Source organism: Electrophorus electricus, chromosome 5, assembly GCF_041902795.1.
Source record: "Electrophorus electricus isolate QZ-2024a chromosome 5, ASM4190279v1, whole genome shotgun sequence".
NCBI classification, from domain to species: domain Eukaryota; kingdom Metazoa; phylum Chordata; class Actinopteri; order Gymnotiformes; family Gymnotidae; genus Electrophorus; species Electrophorus electricus.
In genome coordinates, this window is record NC_137501.1 from 6,943,717 (window position 1) to 6,969,039 (window position 25,323).

The following is a 25,323-nucleotide window of genomic DNA, read 5'->3' on the forward strand; positions in this document are numbered from 1 at the left end:
TACACATAGCTAGAGCTGGTCATGCATGGCACTGCATAAAAACACATATCTTATAAGTAAGACGGGCAGAAATGAAGCCCATTTCTGTTTCACCTTTAACCTTATATAAGAGGAATATTGATGGAGAAGGAAACTGGCTTGATCAAGAATTATTCTGAAATTTTTGACTGATTTGATTCAGTCGTTCCTCGAAATGTTTCTTTTCCCTCATGGAAACCAAGACTAACTTAAAAAAATAAAAATAAAAAAAATAGGACCATTGCTGGCCAGATATTGTGTAGGTATGTGTGTATCTGTCATTGGAATTTGTGTGTGTGTGTGTGTGTGTGTGTGTGTGTGTGTGTGTGTGTGTGTGTGTGTGTGTGAGCTAAAGTGGCACTCTGCCAAGCAAATAAATATCCAACCAACATTTGGTCCTGCGGTCATAAACTGTTGATGAAAACTTCTACAGGCTGCATCTAAAATGTTTTCAGTATGGTGCATGGTTAGCGTATTATGCATGTACTGCTGAGCTCAGATCTGCTGTGGCAAAACATGGCACCTTGTGCTTTCCCCCACCTGGACGAGCATCCAGCTGAACTGGCTGAGGTGGAAGTAGTGGAAGAAGAGGCCCAGAGCTGCACAGCTATCGTCAGAGAAGATCCGGCCCCGGAACACTGACACCAGGAAGCAAATCTGAGACCATCAGAGGACAACAGACACGACAGCAGAAATGAATGGAGGGTAAAACAAACAATGAAAATGTGTCCACAGCTGATATCTGATATGTTTGTCCACACGTTTGTGGAACTGGTTTGTGAAACCATGCGTGCTGTTATACCCATACATTTACATGAACATACATACACCTCAGTTATTCCCACATCCCCACTCCCCTCAACACTTTTACCCTGCCATTTCAGTAGCATAGCCTCTCATAGCCCTCAGAACATGATGCCTGATTTATAGCCAGTGATTTATGGCTATGAAAACATATAAATTATATTTCCATTCATTTTTAAAATGAGTTGACACCACGAGAGTCAGCACCTGAAAGGACATCGCTCTGCAGTTAGGGCAGCCAAAACATGAGCATTTGTGTACTTTTTTTGCTGAGCCCATGTGCAGCAATTCTATCTGCATCCATTACATTCATGCACTGATCGTCTGGCACCATTTAAAAAGCATAAGGACAAAAATAGAATGACTAAGAATAAGAGGTGTGACCCTGATGATAAAAAAAGCTGTGAACGCAGCTGAAAATAGAACACAGACCCTATTCCATCGCTCACTTGTCCCCTGGGACAGTTCTGCAAGGTATGTGTTCTTACGTAATACAAGAGTGCATCTTAGCACATTTTAGAGTACCACTACTGATGACAGAGAGAAAGAGAAAATGTCTTCTAATAGTGCTTGAATTAAAACTCAAAGCAGCTGGCTCTGTCAATGCACCCAGAGCATTGACGATCATTTACTCTTTCTTTGGTATTATTGTAATATATGTTGTAATCTTTTAAAAATATGTATCCCTTATTTATGGATTCATCCTGATTTGTGAATGAGAGCGCAGTAGAACCCCACCTGCACGCAAACCAAATCGATGCTTCACAGGACCAATATAGCTGTGCCATCAACGGTGCACTTATTGCTTCACCAGCCTAATCTGATCTGTGCAGCAATCAAAATAGCTTTATCAGGTTATAGGCCCTGGTCTTTCATCATCACCATCAGGAATCCCAAAGACACCAACACTAGGCGATTCTATTGCCACCCATCAATGTTTGCATGGTTAATTGTCTTTCCCCCAATATCCCACTCATTCTGCAGCATCGTACAGCTGTCCTACTGACTGAGATGGCGAGGGTGGGGAGAGCCTGAGGCCTTGTGGAGCAGATCCTTCTGCCATGCATGGATATTGCTGAGTGAAACAGCCTTTCCCCTGGCTGGTGGATTTGGTTATGACTCATGCACTTCCTCTTTGGACATGTGGGACAGGTATGCCTGCCAAAGCCGGCCACGTGCTGGGCGACGGAGGCCCGGCTGCAGATGGACCCGCCACGCCGATCGTCTTTGGCTACGGTTGCATGTTAATGCAGCCTGCACCGCCATGCCATATCTGCAGTGCGAAAATGGGTTTCAGCTTCGAGCTTTCATAGATGCCAAGTAACAGGCAACACGAGTTAACACGGCAGAGCTATAAAAACAAATGATGAAATTAACTGCGCTATTAGGCAATCACACCTATCTGTCTAATCATGCGAGGACACACCCCTGAAAAGTGAGTCATTGAGAACTGTGGGCAGGGTTGGGTAATTAGCAGTGCCATTTACAAGGGCGATATTATGCAGTCACTATGTAGCTTCCTGGTGGGAATAACAATTACAGCCTTATACTAGTCATATTTCAGGATAAGAGAAACAGGGTGGTTGAGAGAGAGAGAGAGGCATCCCATTCAAAGCTAACCAAAGAATGTGCCTCTCTCTATACTACACACACAGGCTGTTTTCTGCCAGTGCATAACACCCAAATTAAAGGTTTCAAGGAACTCTCACCTCTGGAAAGGCCCGCCTCTCCTGCTGTTATTGAAATGGACTCGACATCAGGCTGACTTCCTATTTGCATTGTGGCATGTGTCGAACGAGAAGAGGGTGGGCGTGGCAGGCTGGGGGGTGGTGATGTTGGGAAGGGCATCCTCGGGCACCAAATATTGACCAGGTGGTGTGCTGGGAAGTGGTGTTCTGTGCAGTGGTGAGTTGGCTGGGGCCAAGGGCAGTGAGGCCAACGGCGCAGTGTGAGCAGAGGGACAATGTGATCCCGCCCACACATACAAGCGTTCGAGCACACCAACCAAATCAGCCAACTAGCTTTCGTGCACCGAGGACCTGTGTCACAATTCCTCGGCCACTAATTGTTTGTGACCTACATTTGAGTTTCTGAGGAACATAGTACAAAGGTACAAGAAATTGTTTATCTCTTTTCTTTTTTTTTCAAACTCTGTGAGTGCATGTACATGCAGAAACTGCAACTGTGTGCCAAATGAAAATGCAATGCATTTCCTGGGTCAAAGTAGTATCACCTCCTTTCCCCAGATCACAGATAAAAACAAAACTCTTTGGGCTGAGCTAACACTCTAAAGCGCAAAAGAAAAATGACAATTATTTTGTAAAGACAAGTAAACAGGAACTGAATTCACCTAAAAGACTCAGGATGCTACTGCGAGGTTCATAGCAAGGGCTGTAGTGATGAACGCTAAGGCCCGAAACCTGTTTTTTGCTGTCCCAGAATTCTCTAGGCTAGTCGAGCATGAACAGCAGAGGAGTGGAACTGTGATCACCTTTTTGCTCAGCACAGCCTGTGCATAGAGGCTCGCTCAGTCTTAGTGAGAACCCTAGACCCCATTTTGTGCAAAGAAGTGTCTCAGTCCTCCCTCCTCAAATGACCTTTCTGATTCATGCTCTGGCCCAAAGTCTATCCTGGCGGGGGTGGGGGGTGGGGTAGTTGGGGCTGCCTCTGACTTGTGGTTGGATTACCTACAAATGCTGGCAGCTAAACAAATAAGATTTGCCTCTTGGTCACAGAATCCCAGGGGAGCCAAACCTACTATACAGAAATGAAAGAAGCCACAGGCTAAGTCTATGTGTGGCCAACAACATTAATGCAAAGCAATCTAGTTCTAGCACTGATCTAGTTCATGTTTAAACTGCCAGTTTAAGCTGTAGTGGATGTGTTGTAAATGTGTGTTTATGGAATTTCACCTTAGGAGTTGATAAGAACCAAGTTATTGGCTACATAGCTTCATCTGGGCCTTGCTCCTCAGGCCTGGTGGAGTTTGACACGGTATGAGGCTCTGGAGGGGATGGAGGTTAAGCCAGGGAGTGCGACAGGGGTACGTGACAGTGGACTGTAGATAGGGGATCAGAGGGACCAAGCCTGGGATGCATTGCATGAATAAGACTGCTAAAGCAGATGGAGAATGAAGATATGAATCTCTACTGGCAGCCGTTCTGTGGATCTACAAGGCATTATGTTTCCAGGTTTCCACAGTAAAAAAAACTCTAAAAATACACCATCATGTGTCAAGATGTCTGAGTGTGTCATGTTCCCCTGTCCAAAAATGACTTGCCAAATTACTTTTGTGGTCAAACTGCACTACTTCAGCTAAATGTTCCATAACCTTTTGCTAATCAACCTTCAAATTCGAACAAAACCGACATGTGCGTCCCAATTTCTATCTAAAATGTCACACTGAGCCAAGGAAGAAATGTCAGAGTCTTCTCAAAGGGCATACAGTTGCTGTTAGACACAGAGAAGCTTAGAGACACTGGGGCCAAGCACCACGCTGCCCCCGTCATTAGCAGGAGGCAGGATGATAGCGACACTCAGGGCAGACGCTGAACAATGACTCATCCACTACTCTTCTCAGATCACCATTATCAGCCTCTTAATGCCATCCCAGGCACTCGGCCTGAACAACTTACTCTGGTGCAGATTGAGGTACCCAGATACCCAGTCAAGTAAACTGGCTAATTCTTGGCATTTTGAACTGTTTTGCTAACAGATTAGTAGCTATGACTATGCTTCTTTTGTCTTGTAATTCCTCTGAGGTGTGTGTCACCAGAGAAAACTCAGGTTGCTTTTTAAACGGTCTGTTTTAGATCAGTTGGACGAGACTTCAAAGCTAAACTGTCCCGCAGCAACGCTGATCCGGACCACCCACTGTTGAGTGAGGGAAAAGTCATTAGGAGCTGAGCGGAAAGGACAGAAGATGTGGGGCTTAAAATATTCAAGCTTCATGCATTTAAGAGGCCTCAGCTGTGGGTGTCGGACAGATGACAACGGCTAGACATGATGAGCGACAGCATGGCTTCAGCAATGTAAGGCAGCTGTGGACACTTTGTCCTGTCCAGGTCATAGATTTGGTCCCTGGCACAGTGTTTAGAAGTCAGATCAAGGGTGACATATTGCCCATATTAGCCCAGGAAGACAAAAATAACCAAAACAACAACAAAAAAAATTAATAACTAAACAGCGCAGCTCTTACACAAATGGAATTCTCTTCAACAGTGGTCTGCTTTTTGTCTGGTGCACTTTAAACAATTTCCATCTGTCATGTTTTCATGTGAAAAAAAAAAGATTAATTCTGGGTAATATGCAAAATGATAAATTTCATTGGCTGGGGTATACGTCAGGCTTGCTAAATTTAGAATGGTTCCTAGGTTCACTTCTGATGTGTGCATTCTAACTTGTCATCTGTCCTGGAGGAGCACCTCCCCACCAGTTACGGAGCAGACACTCCAAGAGTCAAGGAGTCTGGTCCCTCAGGCCTGGTTACTTTCTGACCAGCCAGACAGATAAACCGCAGACCTGGCTTACCTGGGCTGTCTAGGTGTCTGCCATGCCAGACTATCATCGCATTCAAAACATCCAGAGTCAGCTGTACCATCTGGGGAAGCACACGCTAGAGAACAAAACATTGCATAATAGCAAAGGTGTTCCTGGAGCAATCCAAACAAAACAGACTGTAACGCACAAATGTATTTTTCCACGCCAATTAAAACAAGAACACACTTGGGATCAGAGGCACTTTTGGACAGTGCTACGTAATTTTCTGCACAAAACGATGCCATGATGATAGCAGCAGAGGCTGAAAACTGCACCCCCCCACGTAATGGGAAGTGGAGATGGCTTGTCTGTTTCGTATGAGGAAGCTGGGACAGCATGTGTGTTTGTCATCAGGCACCAAGGCCGTGGCATTCTGCTCGCTATTGGCTTCGGCATACTGAGTGATTAGGGGCCTGCCTTTTCCTCTGCTGGGCCCACACAGGCGAACGTTGCCGCGTTTTGGATTGTTTGGTTTGTTTCGGTTGTCTGTTTTTACATGTTTTGATGTCTGTCCTGCATCATTACGTCTGCAAAGAGCCAGGAAGAGGAAAATGGCAAAAAAAAGTGCCCTATTGAACTTAATGAACTAATTACTTACTGCACTCAAAGCCCTACAGGTTAAGCCAGGAGCAACAGCTGAGAGAAACAAAGCTAGCTTCTCCTTGGCACTAAAACAACATATTGACTTTTCTATTTCACAAGAAAACAGCAAGGAGAGGACAATTTCTTTTAAAGTACGTCACATGTTCAGTGTACCATGTCAGTTATTCTATCAGAACGTTCTGCTATTGCTACTAGTTGGAAAGGCCATTATTACAACTGCTGCTGTTGTTTTACCACTCGGCTATTACTTGTATGGGCCAAAAAAGATGACATCAGTGAGAGTATAGCACTCTGCCACGCGCTCTCGCTCTCTCTCTCTCTCTCCCTCTCCACCTCCCCCTCTCTTCCTCCTCCTCCCCTAACAGCTACCGGTCTGAACTAGCTGGTTCCAGCCTTGGCTGCGTCGTGGGTGTTTCCTCGGCCGCTTTTGTTCTGGGAGAGAGGCTGAGCGTGCTGCACGTAGCTCACTCCTGCTCCCTGGGCTCTTCTCGTCTCTCTGCTTCTAAATCCCCCCCATCTCTCCACATCACCGCTCCGCTTGCCCCCCCAACATATAGCCATTGACTCTGGGTGTTATTTTGGGCGGACGTAACCGCGATCAAGATCTGACGGGAGGAATCAGCAGGCGAGACTTCTCATTCTGCCGTGCTCGCGGGGGTGAGGGGGCACGTGCGTGCAGGGACGCACGCATGGCTGGCGCGCACACAGCGGACGGAGTGGCAAGTGAAAAGGTGGCCACATGGACAGCGACTGACTTAGCAGTGCTGTGTGGGAAGCAACACCTGACATATGACTCAGGGGTTCACAACCTCACACTAACACAAAGCAGACCAAGGAGAAGCCAAGGGTGGTTTCGCAAGCTCGGGGAAAGAAAGACAGGAAGCCAGAAAATTTAAACCAGTGGATCATAGCAGTAACTTTGTGGTCATGTCATTTCACAATAGGTAGCAAGAAAGGGAAATTCTGTAATATCTTAAAAGTGAAATAGTTGACGCTAAAAATTGGTTTCTCTTGCTCCCTTTATCTTGTCTTTCCATGATCGGATGTGTGTTGGAAAAATGTATAGAACAGAGCATGCATGCAACGTACAGAATGGAGGCCACACACAAACAGTCCTCAGGTAGTCTGTAGATGAAATGAGGAAGCCATGAACTCTTACTTACCTGGCAACATTTGGGACACTATGGCAAAAAAACAAGTTGTATATTCACAGAGTATTACCTATTCTGGCTTCAAGTTTAACTGATTTTTTTTTGGACTGGGCCAGTAGTAGGTCAGTCTTATTATTATAATACAGAGAACTCTGTAGGAGGTAGCATACTGTAAGCCCATTGTCTGGCCCTACCCACACGATACATCATCACTCTCCTCTAAGGTTTATCGGCTTGTACTGAATGACACCCTTCCAATGTGTTTTTCGGCAAGATCCCATTACAAACGACCCTGTGCTGTGTTACAAATATATGAAGACCTAAACTCAGCGTTCCCCTCTCAAATGTCTCACACAGGCAGCGGGTTTGCCACCCACCCTGTAGATAACAGAGATAACAACATCAAAAGCTAACCCATCAGCTCACTGACAACAATACAAATAGCAGTCGGCACCTTGGATAACCTTCCCCAACCCCACCTTCAACATGGCCGACACCTTTCCGCATGCTTTCACCGCCCGCGTCATGAGTGGGGCCCCAGCAGCACAACGTTAGGCAGCTCGGTGTGAAACGTGGACCGCTGAGCCGCCGAGACAGAGGTGGCCATGGGAACCTGCGCGTAAACAACCCTTCACAAAGGCCACGGAATCCCGGCTTAGCACCTGCCCTTGTGGCAATTAAAGGCGCAGAATAAATCAAGAGGCCATGGACTATAGTGGCAAGAAAGTCAATAACAAAGTCATGAAGGCTCAGAGTTGATGAATAAATGTCTGGGGGTCTCACGGCTAGCAGTCTGGCGTCTGGTCCACATCTGAGTGAGTAACAAAGATCAACAATTTTGAGTATTTATTAACCACAAGGTTGGATTACATATAGCAAATCTGATCTTGTATCTACAGCTAAATGCCTGAATTGTACAAAAACATAGTGGAACATTAATCAGCAGTAACAAAACCCTTCAATGGCCATAAGATATTAACAATACAATAACAACACACTTCTCTAAAAGCATGCTTTAATCTTTGCAGATCCTGGGTTACTTTTTGGTCTGCTTCACAAGTCTCCAGTATAATAATAAGAGCCGAGAGAATTTGATCACCACGTGCTTGTGTTACATCTGCAAAACTTTTGGTTTTGTGCTTTCTTCCATGTTTTGTCTCAATAACCAACATACAATATTTAAGTTGTTTGTTCACTACTTGTCACTGGCATTGTTCATTAGGAAGCCGTCTAATGACTTTGTGCCATTTAAGAATGGCGGCTTTGCTGGCCTCCCTCACGTATTCCAAGCAGGAGAAAGTCATTTCAGAGCAGCAAATCAATGTGCATTTTAGTGGAGACGTGGGTGCAGAGTGACCCCTACAGGTCGGCCCATGTAACTGTCGAGAAAAACACGTGCAAATGTCTGGCCATGCGAACAACATGGAGAGAGCACCCTTGACTGGAAGTGTGACCCGGCATGTGTGAACTGCATGTGGTCAAGGAGTACAAACCAGATGCATCCCAGAAGTTCATGCCATTGAGTGTCCATGCATTCCTTTCCCACATGTCTGTGTGCGCTTCCTGGCCATCCTTATTGGGAACCTGGTAACAGTGCTGTTGCATTTTTAAATTCTAGACTCCACGATGCATCCTTCTTGTCTCCGCTGGAGCAGTGGCATTGCAAGAGGCACCCACTTCACACAGCCTGAGGCCGGGAAACTGGCCCACAGACCAACCATTTTGGCTCAGGTGAGACGATACCACTTAGTCACCTTCCAATTGGTAGTTACTGTCCAGAACTTTATGCAAGCTGATTATAAGCCATATAATGTGATATCGGATAGTTATGGTTAAATCCATCTTATAAGTGAACATAGTATACCGAAGATATTAAAGGAAGTTAATCACTTGGGGATGCCCCACGCATCTATGACCGCCAGCGCAGTATGGGTCAACTCTCAAACCACAAGGCTTAAATGTAATAAAGGACTATGGAGTAATTTCTCACTTATAGCAACAGGAGAGACAGCAGGAGAGGGACAGCCAGCACAAGAGGGTCAAGTACAGAGATGAAGCATGCCGCTTAGCAGAGCATTAGAAACTCAGCAGTGTTCTTCATAAATGTAAGCATGGCCACTGGCTACTTCAGACAGATCAGACAGGTAACAGCAATCAACAATTTACTGTAAGAATATTCCAGGATAAAATGACATCTTAAGTGAAAAATCAGTAAGTTGCTGCATAGAAAATAGCTAATCATTTCAAGGAAACACCATACCTGTGGCGTTGGCCGTGCTACTGTGAATCTGGCGCGTGGCTAACTGGGCCGAAGGTGAGGTAGGCTCTTTGCTTCTGTTTGCAGAGCTTTCCAGAGTTCAAAGCCTGATGGCACAGGAACCCAACACATGGTCTTTTCTCTTTTAAACGACACAAAAGCAGGCCTGATGAGCGCAAAGCTTATGAGTCTCCATACAGCGCTGAATTTCTGCATGGAGCATCTAATTTGAGAAAGCGCCTCAGATATCAATTAGGTAGGAAATGGGTTTGTGTTATAACATGCCCTATCTCAGTTTCATTCTGTCTCACTCGCCCTCTGACTTCTGCTGCGTCCCCATACTGCGACTCTGTAATAAAAAGCGGAATCTAATCACTGTGCTCAGGTGTTGTGCAGGGACAAACGCTTGCCTTTCACACCGAGCCGCTCACTCAGACTCTAGAGCAGTTTCACAGTGTTCACATTCCACCCGGGGGTCGTGATTTACCTGCACCACACAAACCCAGTTAATCTTAAAGGGCCATGAAGACCGTGAAGGCCACGAAGTTGAGAGACAAAGCTGTGTAGTCTCTGCTTTTCCTTTTGTCACAAAGATATTGTGAGACAAAAATAATGAGACAGGGGAGATGGTGTCCAATCCTCCTCTAATCTGATGACTGAGGCCATGAAAAATTCAGAGGCATTATCCCACTGTGCTGCCCCCCCGGGAGCCAGGGTGCAGAGGGATGGACCCTGCGTGGAGCAGCGGTGGGGTTAGGAGTCTGCGGTGAAGCAGCGGTGGGGTTAGGAGTAGTTACTCTGAGCACAGTTACACTGAGCGTCACTCAGAATGACCACGACTAATCAAGCTATAACGCTTACAGCTACCAATTCAGGCAGGTTTCAAAGGAATAGGCAGATTCATATAAGGAGGCAAGAATGAAATGTTTTTGATATGAGGAAAGGGAATTAGAAAAGTAGTGCCGTATCACTCTGCTCCGACACTTGCTGGAAACAACAGTCTTTAAAGTCTGCAGGAGTTCATTTTCTGCATATTGACAGTTGCTGTCAAGATGTGGTTAGCAACAGAGCTCTGCTGTGCCAATTTGCTTTGGCATTTACCACCTCTTTCCACCTTCGGTGTTACAACACCATCAAGCGAGATGATACAGAAGTGTCTGAGCGGCTGACGTCGGGCCTGAGCAAGGCAAGGTGACACACAGAGGTAAGTGTAGCCTCACTAGGAGAGCACCTAAGCCCCACTGGAGAATATCATGTTAGTGTCACAGTGAGATTAGCAATCAGTTGTGGCATGCCATGGTTAGAGTGAGTAAGGTCTTAACCTGCACGCTGTGCATCCAATTTTCTTAATGTCTGGGAGAAAAAGGACCCAGAGGCTGAGTGGGGTCTGAGCCGGACGGCCGAATGGGCCGAAGGAATGAGACGTTTTGAGAAGGAACTGATAAGGAACGTTTTTTCCAGCACGGCGCGAGTTAAATAAATGTGGGCACAACTGGATTCTGCGCGAGCCTGGATCACCCCAGCACCCTGTTTGGATTCACTCATCTATGTTTGCCTGTGTGTGTTTGTGTGTCACCCCCCCCTCCCCGCACCCACGCACACATCTCAGCAAAAGCAAAGGAAGAGAGGCAGGGAATGTGGTTTGGGCGGGGTTGAGCGTGGGGCGGAGGGGTCGTGGAGTGCGTCTTCCTGTGCCTGACTTTCTCACACATTCTCCTGCAGCCTGTTTCAGGCTTGCTGACGTCAGCCGAGGCAGTCACGTCACTCTGCCCCTTACTGGCTTACCGTAAACGTCCGGCCAGGGTAAACTTTCCAGTATATACACAGAGTTTTTGCTCTCCGTGTCTGGCCCTCATGGACAATCGAGGAGCTCGGCCAGACCGCAAGTGTTATGATTAAAAAACAAAAGAGTGGGTTTTTCATTCCCTGAAGTGGAACTCTGTGGGATATAGGTGCTCTCTGCGCAGGGTAGGTTTACCCTGACCTCCTGCTTCCTGCCTTTGGCAATAATAAGTAAAAGTCTGTCAGGCTGGGAGCAATATTTCTGAAACGTGCTGTTCCTGTTGTCAGAAGCATTGATATGGTTTTGAACAGAGTCCCAGAGTTTCACAGAGTGCGAGTTGCTTACTCTTATGTCAGCATGGCTTCCCTGGATTTAGTGAAATCTATTCTGCTTTGTGCCCATCAGATGTGCAGATGGGGGCATGTGGGTTTAAACAGTGTAAAGTCAAAATAGTCACCTCACTCTGCAATTTTACTGGATTAAACTGAACTGACATCTTTAAACAAACATTCAATCAACAGAACACTTAACAGACGTAAATGTCAAGCAGGCGTCTGAGGTTTTCTACACTGACATTAAATAGGTGTAATTGGTCACATTTGATTTAAATATGTTTCAGAAGCTTAATTAGTAGCTCCAAAACTCATTCACACAAGGTCACAGTGATCTCTCCTCCTCCACAGCTTGTAAGTCTAAAACATTTGATGGTATATTTGATGTGTGTTTAATGTAGCCACAACTCCCCCATACACCCCTACGAAGTATGGTTACCATATCCCTTTGGTTGTCAGATATAATGCTATCCCTGATAATAATAATAATAATTATTATTATTTTTATCCATTATTATTCTCATCATCATCATCATCAAGTGATATAATGAATCAAATGTACTCCACTGCTGAGGCCATTTGTGTCAAGGGATTTCACGAGAAAGCCTACAAGATGCTCTCAGCTCACAACTGCCGAGTTCCAGTCAGGAAGTGGGGACAGCTGGGGAGAACCTCATGTCCGTATTATGGAACCACCGGAGGAGTAAATTTAAAGCTGGTGAAAAGGCGCTGAGAGGAAGTTGAAAATGCACAAAACGGACCTTACCTCTACTGGCACCCAGAGAAACGGCCAACCTGTAAATGTGATTACAAAGCGTACCGTTATAAACAAAACTGTCCAACCATGACAAAACCCCCCCCCCAAAAAAAAGCTGTTACTCCGCCGGAGAAGGAAAAGCATGCGTAGCGACGACAAACCTGTGCATTAGAAGAGACGCGTCAGCCGTGGCTAATTTACTACCCCTCAGATAGAGACACGAGGCCAGAGCCAAGTTCAAAATCTAGGGCACTTATGTAAAAGTATACACATCTAGGGTTTTCACAGGACACTGCAGGTAGCGGACGAGGACGTGGTAGAATCCTGGAACTTGCCACCTCCTGGCAGAAATACACCTGCTTCTAAAAAAAAAAAAAAAAGGCCACGGAGACGTGGTGAGAAGAGCAAGGCATCACGTGATGCACAAATAAGAGCTCAGAAATCCTTTGTAAATCAAGTGTTAGATAAATGTTGTAGTGCCAAGAGCAGCAAAAGTCTGTTGAGGAATATAGGCTCATTTAGAGGACGTGTTTTTTACACTCAACCCCTGTGTGAAACAGGGATCAGGACATATAATAGATGTGTGTTGAAAGGTGTTGTCTGCAGCTACCTATGGTCTTATACAGCTCAAAAAATACAAAATATACAAATATACTATATACTAAATTCTACTGGAAACAAAATGCAGATATTTCTGTTGCAAAATCTGACATTTTCTGACATGAAATGTCATACTACTCGTCATCAAATTGCACTTCACCTCACCAAAGAAACACTAATCTTGAAACCGCTAGTTAAAAGAAGGTTTCAATGTTGCCTGCATCTGAAAGCATACCTTTTGCCCTCCAATTGAATAGTGATTGAGATAGACAGCATTTTGAAGAGACAACCACAAAACGACACATGAAAGGATTTGGACGTTTCGTGTCTCCACACGCTCGGGCACGCCCACCCGCATCACTGTGCCAGCCCCCTGCTTCCGGCCGTGAGCCATATGCATTCAGCACCACTGAAAACCCTTTTACTGCCCGGCCTGGCTGGCTAATTGCCCTGCCTAAATGTGTGTTATTGTTGCTCATGTGAAGGGCCCTAACTGCGTCGGCCCCCAGGCCAGACAAGCTGCTCTGGGTAACTTTCCACTCCCTGCGGTCCTCAGTCGCCTCGCTGCCCAGCTGCGGTCCTGTCTCGCCCTGCGCAGGGTGAGACGAGCCCCTTCCTTGGAGTGAGAGGAGAGAACAAGGGCTCTGCAAACACTGTTGGTCAAATAATGCACTTCCTGGGTCAAAGAATCACTATTATCCGTTATTCATCAGTAGATTGTATGTTGCAAGTGCCTGGCCATTAGCTGACCTTAATGATAACATAATGACGTTATGTTTAACGGCTGCCTGTTTGACACAATGAACAGTGGACAGGATTCTTTTAGCGTGTCCGCAGAAGCCTCACCTCCATAAGGACCAAGGCATATCTAAGGCCAAAACCCATAGCCAACACAGAGCTCATCTTAAAAGGTACCTGAGGTGAGTGGGTAACAGTGGAAGATGAATCAGAGGGGAGTTTTAATTTTCTCGTTGCGCGCGGAGCCCTGGAGGTGAGTAATTACAAACACCGGCGAGCAGGGAGACGAAAACGAGCTCAGAGCCGAACGAGAAGGCCGAGTGGCTCGAGGCATCAACAGCTGCAGCTGTTGAAAGAGAGCAAGGCTTTCATATCTGGAGATGCGTGCTTGGCTGATGCTGACAGGAAAAGCTGACTCATGTATGACAGTCTACAGAAGCCTGAGTGAACATGAAAGCGGAATGTTTAGAGCTGGAACTGAGCCCCTCTCGGCTGAAAACATGCTCAACTAAACATTTGGACTTTGTGTCCAAAGCAGAGAGATTGTCATAAAATCTGATCTTATACTTATAGCCAACAACAAACGGTGATTTTGCATTTGCCATTACTAAACTCACTAAACTGATGGATTTAATGACAAATATTCTTTTCAGAAAGTCTAATGAGTTTAATTTTATTGTACCTTACATATAAACAAAAGATGTAGGAATCTCCAACCTTTTTAAGCAGAGGCTGTAATAAAAAAAATTAACATAATATTAAATAAAACTGTCATGTTTAATAATTAATTAAATTGGCAATCAATGACTGCCTGCAGTCTGAGACCCAGAGATACCATTAGAGGCTGAGTTTCTTCCCTGCGAACACTCTTCCAAACCTGTAATGAACCCTTTTCTGTTCTTGCTTCCCTAAGGGGCTTTCTGCATTCTTTCCCTTCTTCAGTAAAAGTTGCTCAGTGAAGTCTCATAACTGATATGACTAATCAAAAACATTTTTAGGCCTGAAGAATTGCATAGTTTCTTTAATAGTACTTTTTTACTTATTGTCCTGTTCCAAGGTAAAGTGCTATCCATATTATTCTGAGTCATTTTCTGGAATCTGAGCAGTTAAGATTCCTTTGTACACTTCAGAATTCATCCTGCAGACCAATTAAAAAGGTGGGTGAGTAGCTTCCATGGTCTGGATCATGAACGCTTCTCCACGCTTCCCACATCACAGTGGAACATCTATCAAATAGAATTTGCCCCTGAACTCTAAAGGCCTTTTATGCTTTGTTTGACGCTTACCAGCGGTGATCCTCACCAGTGGTGAGGAACCCCTCGGTGATCAGGCTGGTGTATTCTCCTCCTTCTGTACTGACAGTGTTATTGACCTGTTTGACAGTTTTCCTTCATGAATGGGAAAATTCTTTGGCCATCTTCTACTGTGGTCTTCCATTTGGTCTGCTGCTCTTATCATGAGTGTATTCTTACTTGTTAACACATGTAACGCTTTTGTTATGTCTCTGATTGGTGTATTCAGAGTTTTCAGACTCATGACAGACTGTTTTACTGATCATGACATTTCTTAGACCCTAATGTTGTATCAGCATCTAGATGAACAAGCAATGCACTTACACACCAGGCCAAATAACCACAGATTGTCCCACTGTCCCCCTGAGATGGATAGAAAATGTATAAAAAGACTGTGATTCCTATATTGTTGACCAAATACAGAAGTAAATAACATTTTAAATTGATAGTCTGCACTTTAGTCTCATAGTCACATCGTTTCATTTCAAATCCAGACTACAGAGTCAGTACATCAGTACAACACAGAATAAGACAAAACCATACGGAGTACAGAAGAACAACAATTATGTTTCTGTCCAGTCATTTACTGACTGCACTGCAAATGCTATTTTCTGTTACCCTTTCTTGCTGCTATACTCTGACCACTGAGAGCACACTCGTCCAACAATGACTACCACTGTCCCCGAGCATGCATGCGACCTGCTGTCCCCCAGAGCGGCCAGCATGGAATTTTCCATTTGGAACCATTCGTGGCAAGAGAGAGAAAAAAAAAGAAGCAAAACAATTACGGACGACAGAATGCAAACAGGTTTTTGGAGCCCCACTACGTAGAGGCCATGCATGTCTTCTCCGCCATCCATATGAGGCCAGTGGAAAATTCCCACTCTGGTCAAGCTCACCGGCCCAGGAGCAGCAGTTCACTAGCCACACCATCCCCCCTCCCCCCACCACCACCAACACCAACCCACCCCACCCCCGTCTCTGGTTTTATGGGGAAGGGAGACTGGAGATAGCTGGGTTGTCAGGGCTCACTGTGGTAGCCCATAAGGATGTGTTCATGCAATCTGCTAGTGCGCAATTCCTAGAAATAAATTTGCGCCCCTCCGGCAACCCCCTCCCCCCAAGGAAGGCAAGGTGCAGGGACGTGCGTGGGATCACCAGGTCTGCTTGGTTTACAAAAGATGACTAATTAGCATTCTATCCTTCTGGCTTTCTGAGTCACCTCATGTAGCTTTAATTCAATTACAAATAGAGTGATGGGTCCCTCTATAATTCATCTGAGAAGGCTAACAAGAGGACAGGAAGAGTGTTTTTGTGGCTTAGCATCTCAATGACGTATTACAGATACTGGAGACATGCTTTAAACTAGAGGATTTGCAGGGTCAGTTTTGGCAGTGCAGAGGTCAGTCAAACACCACTCTCAACCACTCTCAATAAAGCCCCACTCGCGTCCAAGCTGCATGGGGTTGACACCGCGTAGCTTCAGGACACAGCCGCACCACATCTCAAACAGCTGCAAAAGGCAGCACGATCCGTTTAGGTCCGAGCTGTTCAATTGAGTCGATGAATGGCTCAGACCCTTTCGGAACCTGCAGAGCGCTGCTAGTGCCCATCCTACCTGAGTGCCGAGGCAAGCCACCATCATGTGTGAGAGCAGTTTGGCAGCAAACATGTGGAACCTGGAACACAGTGCATGGGATACGATGGCCAAAGCAAACCCTGGGGAATGAAAATAAGAGAGATTAGAATCCGGATCATTGTGGTATGCACCTCTCAGAAGAGACGAGGAACAAAACACTTACATTATACATTACTGAGACCCAGCGGGACCTTTTATCCTCAAAAAACCCTTATTTATGTTATTACATTCATTCCACCAAAGTTCTAAAGGTTTGTCAAGTCCATTTTGGTCTGATTGGCTTGGCTGAGTCACAGAAAGATCACGCTCTGACCTGAGATACAGATGAAGACGGCGGCATAGAACGCCTCGTTGTACGCGGACAGAGCATCCACCTCAGCGTAGGCTGTGTAGATGGACAAATGGGAGCAGGCGCATTGCACAAAGCTCCCCGTGTCATTCACCACGTGACAGAACTGGGCATCGGACAGCCAGCTAGAGCAGGGAAAGCTCGTTATTAAGAATTCTCACAAATCCTCAAGTGTTCTAGGTCTTAAACAGAAATGTATGACACGAGTCAACTCATATGGCTATGTAGTAGAAATGTACTCCTGCTTCTGTTCTCTGATCTGAGAACCCTGAGACAATATGCCACATGAGAAGGTGTTCAGCTGGAGCCGGTTCCTCTTCGAAAGAAACATGCACGTTGTCGATATGTGCCTTCAAATGTTAAAGTATATATCAGAATGGGTTGATTCAACTACATGCACAATTGAACAAATTATATTCAATTATTCTGACATTTAAAACAGCTTTTTGGATTTTATTTGTGATAAAATTTTTGCTCTTATTAAAATGTAAAAATCCATTAAAACTAAATTTCCAGTCCACCTGCAGTGCAGGTTTACTTACTGACGCAGGGCGGGAGAGTGGTAAGGAGGCCTATATATTGGCGTATAACCTTCACTCTTCAGCAATAAGATGCACAAGAGTAATCTGAGATTTTAGGATAGAATTTTAAGGAAGCCTTCCTGCATGGAATCATTTTGGGTTCAGAAATGTATAGCCATAATTATACTGCCCCCTTATTTAAAACTGTTATTAATCGGGGTCACTCTGGTACTATGAGGTCTTCCCCAAACAAACACGTGCAGTATGAGTTAGAAGAGGGTTGAAATGTTTACTTAGATATCCAGCTGGATTACAAGGTTATATATAACTTCTTTTATTAAGAAAAACATTATTGTTATTATCAAACTAATCTGAGGCACAACCCTGGGTTTGCTGTATCCTGCCAAGCTGAACCAAGAGGAAAGCTCATAATTTTAGTCCAAGCATGCGGAATGTCCTTTACAACAGCTTCCAGGCATAGAATACGCCGAATTCTCTTGTGAAAACACACACGTGCGCTCACAGGCACGCATGCACACGTGCATACATACGGGCATACACGCACGTATGAATGAACAAAAATACACCCACAGACCTGATGAATCACAAGAGATGTGTGTCCTGAGTGAGAGACAGACTTTAAAATGAATATGTCTGGGTGGGTTATGAACGTTGACCCTGACTGCCTAATTGTACATACTATCTGTCGCATTATTAGACAATGACACAAGGATATTCATGACGATGTAAAAGATTGATGATCTTAGGTCAGCCTGGGTGCCCAACTCTCCTGAAACTAAATCCTTTTGTATTAAACATTACTTCCCATTTCACTGTGATATTAAACACTTCACTGGTAGTATGCACATACAGTTGTGCTCATACGTTTACATAGCCTGGCAGAATTTGTGATTTTTAAATATTTTTTCAGTTAATAATAATGATAATACAACAACTTCTTTTATTCATGTTTAGTGGTTGGGTCAAGTCATTTATCATCAAACAACTGTTTTTGCCCTTTTTAAAATCATAATGACAACAGAAACTACCCAAATGACCCTGATCAACAGTTTACATACCCTGGAAGTTTTGGCATGATAACATGCACGCAAGTTGACACACACAGGTTTAAATGGCTACTAAAGGTAACCATCCTCACTTGTGATCTGCTTGCTTGTGTGTGTATAAAGAATCAGTAAATTAGTCTGTTCCTGACAGACCCCTGCATGAGACATCTGGAAAGCAAAAGAATTATCAAAGGCTCTGCGGAAGAAGATAGTTGAACTTTATAAAACAGGTAAAAGATATAAAAAGATATCCAAGGAATTGAGAATGCCAATCAGCAGTGTTCAAACTCTAATTAAGAAGTGGAAAATTAGGGATTCTGTTGAAACCACGCCAAGGTCAGGTAGACCAACAAAAATTTCAGCTACAACTGCCAGGAAAATTGTTCAAGATGCAAAGAAAAACCCACAAATACTGTCAGCTGACATACAGGACTCTGAAAAAAAAGTGGTGTGGCTGTTTCAAGATGCACAATAAGGAGGCAGAAAAATGGGCTGCATGATCGAGTAGCCAGAAAAAGCCCTCACTACACCAATGCCACGAGCAGCCCGCTCACAATATACCAAACAGCACAGAGTCCAGCTTCAAGAAAAGTACACCATCCCTACTGTAAAACATGGAGGTGGATCGCTGATGTTTTGGGGATGTGTGAGCTACACAGGCATAGGGAATGCGGTTAAAATTGATTGCAGGATGAAAGCAGCATTTTATCAGAAAATACTGGAGGAAAATATGCACTCATCAGCCTGGAAGCTACGCATGGGATGCACTTGGATGTTCCAACATGGCCTTGCGTTTTAGATCATTGTCAAGTCGTCCTGTCATTGGTGACAGCAGAAAAAAGTGAAGGTTCTGGAGTAGCCACCTCAGTCTCCTGACCTCAATATCATTGACCACTTTGGGGAGATCTCAAACGTGCAGTTCATGCAGCCCAAGAATTTACAGGAATTGGAGGCATTCTGCCAAGAAGAATGGGCAGCTTTACCATCTGGGAAAATAAAGTTCCTCATCCACAACTACCACAAAAGACTTCAAGCTGTCATTGATGTTAAAGGAGGCAATACACGGTATTAAGGACTAGGGTATGTAAACTTTTGATCAGGCTCATTTGGGTAGTTTCTGTTGTCATTATGATTTTTAAAAATGGCAAAAACAATTGTTTGATAATAATCCAACCACTAAACATGAATAAAAGAAAATGTATTGATTTATTATTATTATTCTCTGAAAAAATATTTTTTTTTAAAATCACAAATTCTGCCAGGGTATGTAAACAGTGAGCACAACCGTATACTTGCACGTACTATTTCAGAAAAAGGCAGTATACCAGTTATGACAATAGAAAGAATTGAACTTAGGATGCAGTTAATTGTTGAACTACATAGTGTCACTGATGGTCAGTGAATGAGGGGTATTTTAAAAACTGAAACAATCCCTATGGAACCTATCAATATATGACAATATTGTTTGTGTATGTGTGTGTGTGTGTGTGTGTGTGTGTGTGTGTGCTAGGAGAATCACCTTTCAGTGGATTGGTTCCACAAAATACACAAAGATTTGTGTGGCTTCACACGGTGGTCCGGTGTGTGTATTTTGTACACTACCTCTTTACCATCTGCTAGAGGTTTGGACCCCCTGCCCTGTATACTAACAGAGAACACCTGAAAGGCACACATATACACCATACACACACACACACACACACACACACACGCACGCACGCACGCACATGCCCGCACAACATTTTCAAGAGGGAAGTATTCATAAATCATACACCGACCCAGTTGAGTACGAGGAACTCAAAGTCTCTGGCTTTCGTAGGAATATGATTGGCAGTCATGACTGGTCAAGCCCTTCCGTACATGGCTGGCTAACTTAACAAAGGAACAATATTGCCATCCACTGGACATCTGCAAGGGCCAAGCTAATGGGTCTCCCTTACATCAGACACCTCCTTTAACCTTCCCTAACCCAAAGACGTATGCTTGAATTAATCAGTGTGGGTTAAGGCATGAAGTGTTACAACAGGATTTTAATATCTTATTCTTACATGAAACATAATAGATATGACCCACTGCACCAGATTCGTGGCCATGACTTAAGACGTTGCTGCGAAGTGAAATGCCAGTGGTGATTCATCGCTACTCTGGGTCTAATATGTTTAATGTTGCTATTAGACTGAAATGCGAATTTACTTCTGCAGAAAATACCAACTAGTGGATGAATATTAAATATTTGACTTCGTTTTGAAGGACTGATTTCAATCGAAGTTCAATCAAAGCTTATATTTCCCACAAGCATTTCTATGTGGAATCTCCTATGATCTGAACATCTAAATTCTGAAACTAAACTCATACACCTTTTTGCCTGTTGACTTGACAACCCTGCTCACCTTTTTGTTCAGAACGCTGGGGGTCGTGTTCGTGAGGAACCAGTGCTGCGTGCTGTACTCTGTGAAGTGCACTTTCTGGCAGGCAGAGGGTGCAATGCCCCCATCTGGGACCACTGGCACCTCTAACAGGGTCTCGGGCAGGGTAAAAGTGTCACCATTGCTGCCCACAAAGGTGTGCCCGTTGATATGTGTGGGGTACCAGTGGTAGGCAGTGATTGTGAGGTGAGGGCATGTATCCAGGAGGGTTCTTCCTCTGGAGGAGGCAAGAGAACATGCAGTGCTTAAATTGGCAGACAAAAGATACATAAACACTTACATCAGCTACACTGGCTCCCCATCCCTGAACGCATTCAGTTCAAAATCCTCTTGCTTACTACTCCTCAGTGTCTCTGTTCCTCACTCTCCTCCTTCAAATCTCAACTTAAAACATATCTCTTTTCCCAACACTTTTCAGAATTATCCATCTGTTAATTATTGTTGTCAATTGTTTTTTTCTCTCTCCTCTATCTCCATCACTGTAAAGCGACCTTGTGTCTGTGAAAGGCGCTATATAAATTGAACTTATTATTATTATTATTATTATTATTACTACTACTACTACTACTACTACTACATTTGGGTGGAAATGCTGCTGAGTGCGATTCATTCTGCCTGAGAGGTAGAGGTGAGCTGTTTGTATTAAACAAGCACAGTCATGTTAACTGATTCCCACAAACATTTTAGCTGTGTCATTAGGCTAGTGACATGAATTATAGTTAATATAAATAAAAACTTACACAAAAACTAAATATGTAAGCACCTAAATGCAAAATTAAATTTCCAGTTGGCACTGGAAAAGCAGAGATTTATACTACTAAAAGATGTTATAATGTGTGCAGTCAGGTTTCACACGGTGACTCACTGCTGGGCCTTGGACTCGCATGGCATGCCGGTGACCAGGGTGAAGGCGAAACGCTCAGCCACATGGGCTAGCTGGCTCAGCCCCTGTGTGTCCATCCGGCTAGGCTTGGCCAGGGAGCACAGCAGGTCATAGGTCAAACCACGGCTGCTGCCTTCCAGAGGAGTCTTCTCACCCTCCGTCAAGACCTAGTTGACATTAGACAGAGGAGGACTTGGAGAACCTGTTGCCATTTTCCTATATATTAAATCCTCACTCCATTACATCTACCTCCCTCTGCGCAGTATACACACACACACACACACACACACACACACACACACACACACACACACAAGCTGCTCCAACCTTGCCTGCTGCATCCAGCACAGCACCCAGCCCTTCATGGGTCACGTCTACTCTGACTTTGTTAACGATGCCCTGCAGGACGTGGTTGATGATCGCCTCGTCCAGTGGCTGATGGAGCTGGTCCACCAGGGCCCACAGTTCCTGGGACTCGCCGTCTGACACCAACGTCACGTTAGCCGTGCTGTACACCGAATGCACCCTGGCACCCCCTGTGGCCTCAGAGAGGATTACATGGAAGCGCTTGGGCGCGGGGTTGGACGAGGCGTTGCTGGGGGTAAGCGTGATGCTCAGACCCACGCTGCGCTGCCCGGCGGCAAAGTCGAGCGTGCTCTCATCCGCGATGAAGTCAAGCCCGGCCAAGGCTGGCGAGATCCAAATGGGGCCAATAAACTCTGCCCTCTGCAACTCCTGCATGGAATACATCAGAGAAACAGAACTGGCTTCAGTAAAACAGATCAGGCCATATGATTCCGAACCTGTGGACTGATGAATGAAGGTGCTATGATTAGCTATATGAAGATTGCTAATAAATACTTATTTAATGTAGTAACAATAACGCTGAAAAGCAGCAGAGCAGAGCGCTCTGGGAAAATTAAAAAACTTTGATGATGATTTTAAACCTCGAAGTGTGGAGTTCAAAGGCACTTTGTGTGCAAGATAAATAAACAATCCTGGGCTAATGGTAGAAACCTGTGATACATGACTGAAGAGATTAACTGTGAAGAGAAGGATGGAGAACAGGAAAAACAGAAAAGGAAGGGACAAAGGCAGAGCAGGAGTGTTCCGAGCCAACGCTCCACGTTCCCTCAGCTTGTCATATCCACCTCTTCTGTTCCACATCCATACAGACTGACTCTGAAGGGGCAGGCAGAGACAGATTGATAACTCTGCCATTACCCAAACTGCACTAGGTCCAATTAAGCTATAAAACAGAGCCTGGTCAACCAGCAAGTAGAATTCGTCCAGGAGATATTCATCTGCTCTCAAACAAGACACTGGAGAACGCAACGAAGTTCACGGTAACATTTCTCTGGCGGTCTTCAGAACTTGTACATTTCATACAGAATATTTTCAAAACCTCTGCGACGTTTTACACATTTTGTGTTTCAGAATCCTAAATCAGATCCAACACATTTCTTTCTCGATCTATACACAGTAAAATGACAATGGTAACTTTTTTTGCTTTTTGTAAGTTTATTAAAAATGAAAATTCCATTTACAAAAATATAGAGAACCGTCACTTAATTCTTGACTACTTTTAGTGGCAACAAAAGCTTCGAGTCTTCTTGGGAATGAGCCCATACACTTGACACACCTTCCTGTTGAAGTGTCTCTCATTGTTCTCCAAAGCTTTCAAGTTCAGTTGGACTGCATGGGGAGCATGAGTGGGCAGCCCTTTTCAGGTCATAAACAGAGATGCTTTATATTTTCCTGCACTCATCTTTCCCTCTATCCTGACTAGTCTCCCAGCCCCAGTCGCAGAAGAACATCCCCCACAGTATGACACTGCCACCAACAATAGAGATGACAGTACAGAGATGACGGCGTAGATGTGACAATGGGGTGATGTTCAGTGCCTGGTTTCCACCATATAGACCACTGTGGCCAGATAGTTCAAATTTAATTTCATCAGACGAGAAATTTAGCCTTTTGTTCAGTTGCCTTTTGTCAAACTCCAAGCAATAAAATATCTGTCTGGAAAGTCCACCATAAGGGTCTGATTGGTGAAGTGCTACATGGATGCTGGTCCTTTTGTTAAATTCTCCAGTCTTCACAAAGGAACTCTGGAGCTCATTGAGAATAACCACTGGACTCTTGGTTACCTGTCTGACCACCTCTCTTTGGCCCCGATTACTCAGCTTTGGTGGGTACACAGATCTTGGAAGACTGTTGGTGGTTCCAAACTTCTCCCATTTGATAATCATTGAGGCTACCATGTTCTTGGGCATTTTCAATGTTACAGAAATGTTCTGTGAACGCACAGATCTGGAAAAGGACACAGAAGTCTGTGTCACAGGTCTACAGATGGTTTGCCCAACCTTATAGCTTGGTTTTCATTCTGACATACATTATCAACTTAAAGAGACAGGTTTGTGCCTTTCACAATTATGTCCAATCAATTCAGTTTGACACAGATGGACTCTAGTGAAGCTGTGGACGTATTTCAATAACCACTGATAGAAGTAGAACGCACCATAGCTCAACTGCTACTGTCCTAACACGAGGGTCGAATACTTATTTTTGTAAAGTAAATTTTCAAGACATAAGACATTCCAAAATCCAAATTTTGCTTTTTCGTTGTGCAGTAGATTGATGAGAAATTTTGTTGAATCCAGTTTTAAAATGAATTCACATACAAACATAAAAAAAGGATCTGAAAACATTCTAAATTCATCATTGCAGAACATTCCAGTAGTTCCTTGAAGACTGATGTGCTTGCATGCATGCATACAGATGTGTGTCTGGCAGCACTTATTGTAGGTTATGTATCCATTTGTTTTTGGTGGTGCATGTGCATGTCTACCTTCCCACTGACATCAACAGGGGCTGTTATTGATGCCCTCTTCAATTACAGACAGTCTGTATCTGAATGTAGTATCCCCATGCACACACTGCGAGACTGTGTGGGTGTGTCTGTGTGTGTTGTGAGGTAATAAAATGTATAGAAAATGCAGAAAAGTATGGATGGGCCGGAATAAGGGACAGCAGTCGACACACCACAGGGCCCTCACCTGCATACGATACTTCACGGATATAGCAGATGACACGCTGCCGTCCCGGTACACCTGCAGGGGGACTGTGGTGGCTTGGAGTGTAGCCACGGGTAGCCTGGAGCCCATGGCGAAGTACACCACACCCCGTGGGTCATCACTCTCCAGCATGGTGATGTTGGCCAAGCGGGCACTCTGGTTAATTGCAGCGCCCTCACCCACCTCGTAGATTTCCACCAGGAACCACACCTCATTCTCCGGGTCCTGCAGCAATCACATGGGACACAAAAGGGCATTGTCAGAGTGCAGCTGGATACCACATCCTTTGTGTCAGGATATATATAATATATATATATATTTTTCCCCCCCCCCCCTTTTTTCATAAAGTATATTGTATATATTTATATATCTATTTTTGCCACGATACCAAGCAGTAACTGAAATTGCAGTGACAACATATTGAGTTTAATGACAAAAACGGACCCCATAGCTGTTATAACTCTGCTACTCAATGAGTTATACTAAG

The 25,323-nt window shown here is 44.5% G+C and overlaps 1 protein-coding gene and 1 long non-coding RNA gene across 10 annotated transcripts in view; one reads left to right on the forward strand and one right to left on the reverse strand.

Annotated features, from left to right (window-relative positions):
* Positions 1-25,323, reverse strand: part of adgrv1 (adhesion G protein-coupled receptor V1) — a 110,412-nt gene that overhangs the window by 26,900 nt on the left and 58,189 nt on the right. For 6 of the 9 annotated variants that reach the window (XM_081714049.1, XM_081714048.1, XM_035529958.2 and 3 more), the window contains 8 exons: positions 24,819-25,061; positions 22,087-22,494; positions 21,742-21,926; positions 20,841-21,093; positions 19,970-20,109; positions 16,827-16,987; positions 16,493-16,593; positions 559-675 (listed from right to left, as the gene is read on the reverse strand). In XM_081714049.1, the coding sequence (XP_081570175.1) occupies positions 559-675; positions 16,493-16,593; positions 16,827-16,987; positions 19,970-20,109; positions 20,841-21,093; positions 21,742-21,926; positions 22,087-22,494; positions 24,819-25,061 (1,608 nt within the window). The other 3 variants (XM_081714047.1, XM_081714050.1, XM_081714051.1) reach the window with 3 other exon arrangements.
* Positions 672-12,246, forward strand: LOC145657847 (uncharacterized). The gene is made up of 3 exons (XR_014123731.1): positions 672-7,930; positions 8,734-8,846; positions 9,460-12,246. It is a non-coding gene; the product is annotated as an uncharacterized LOC145657847 (long non-coding RNA).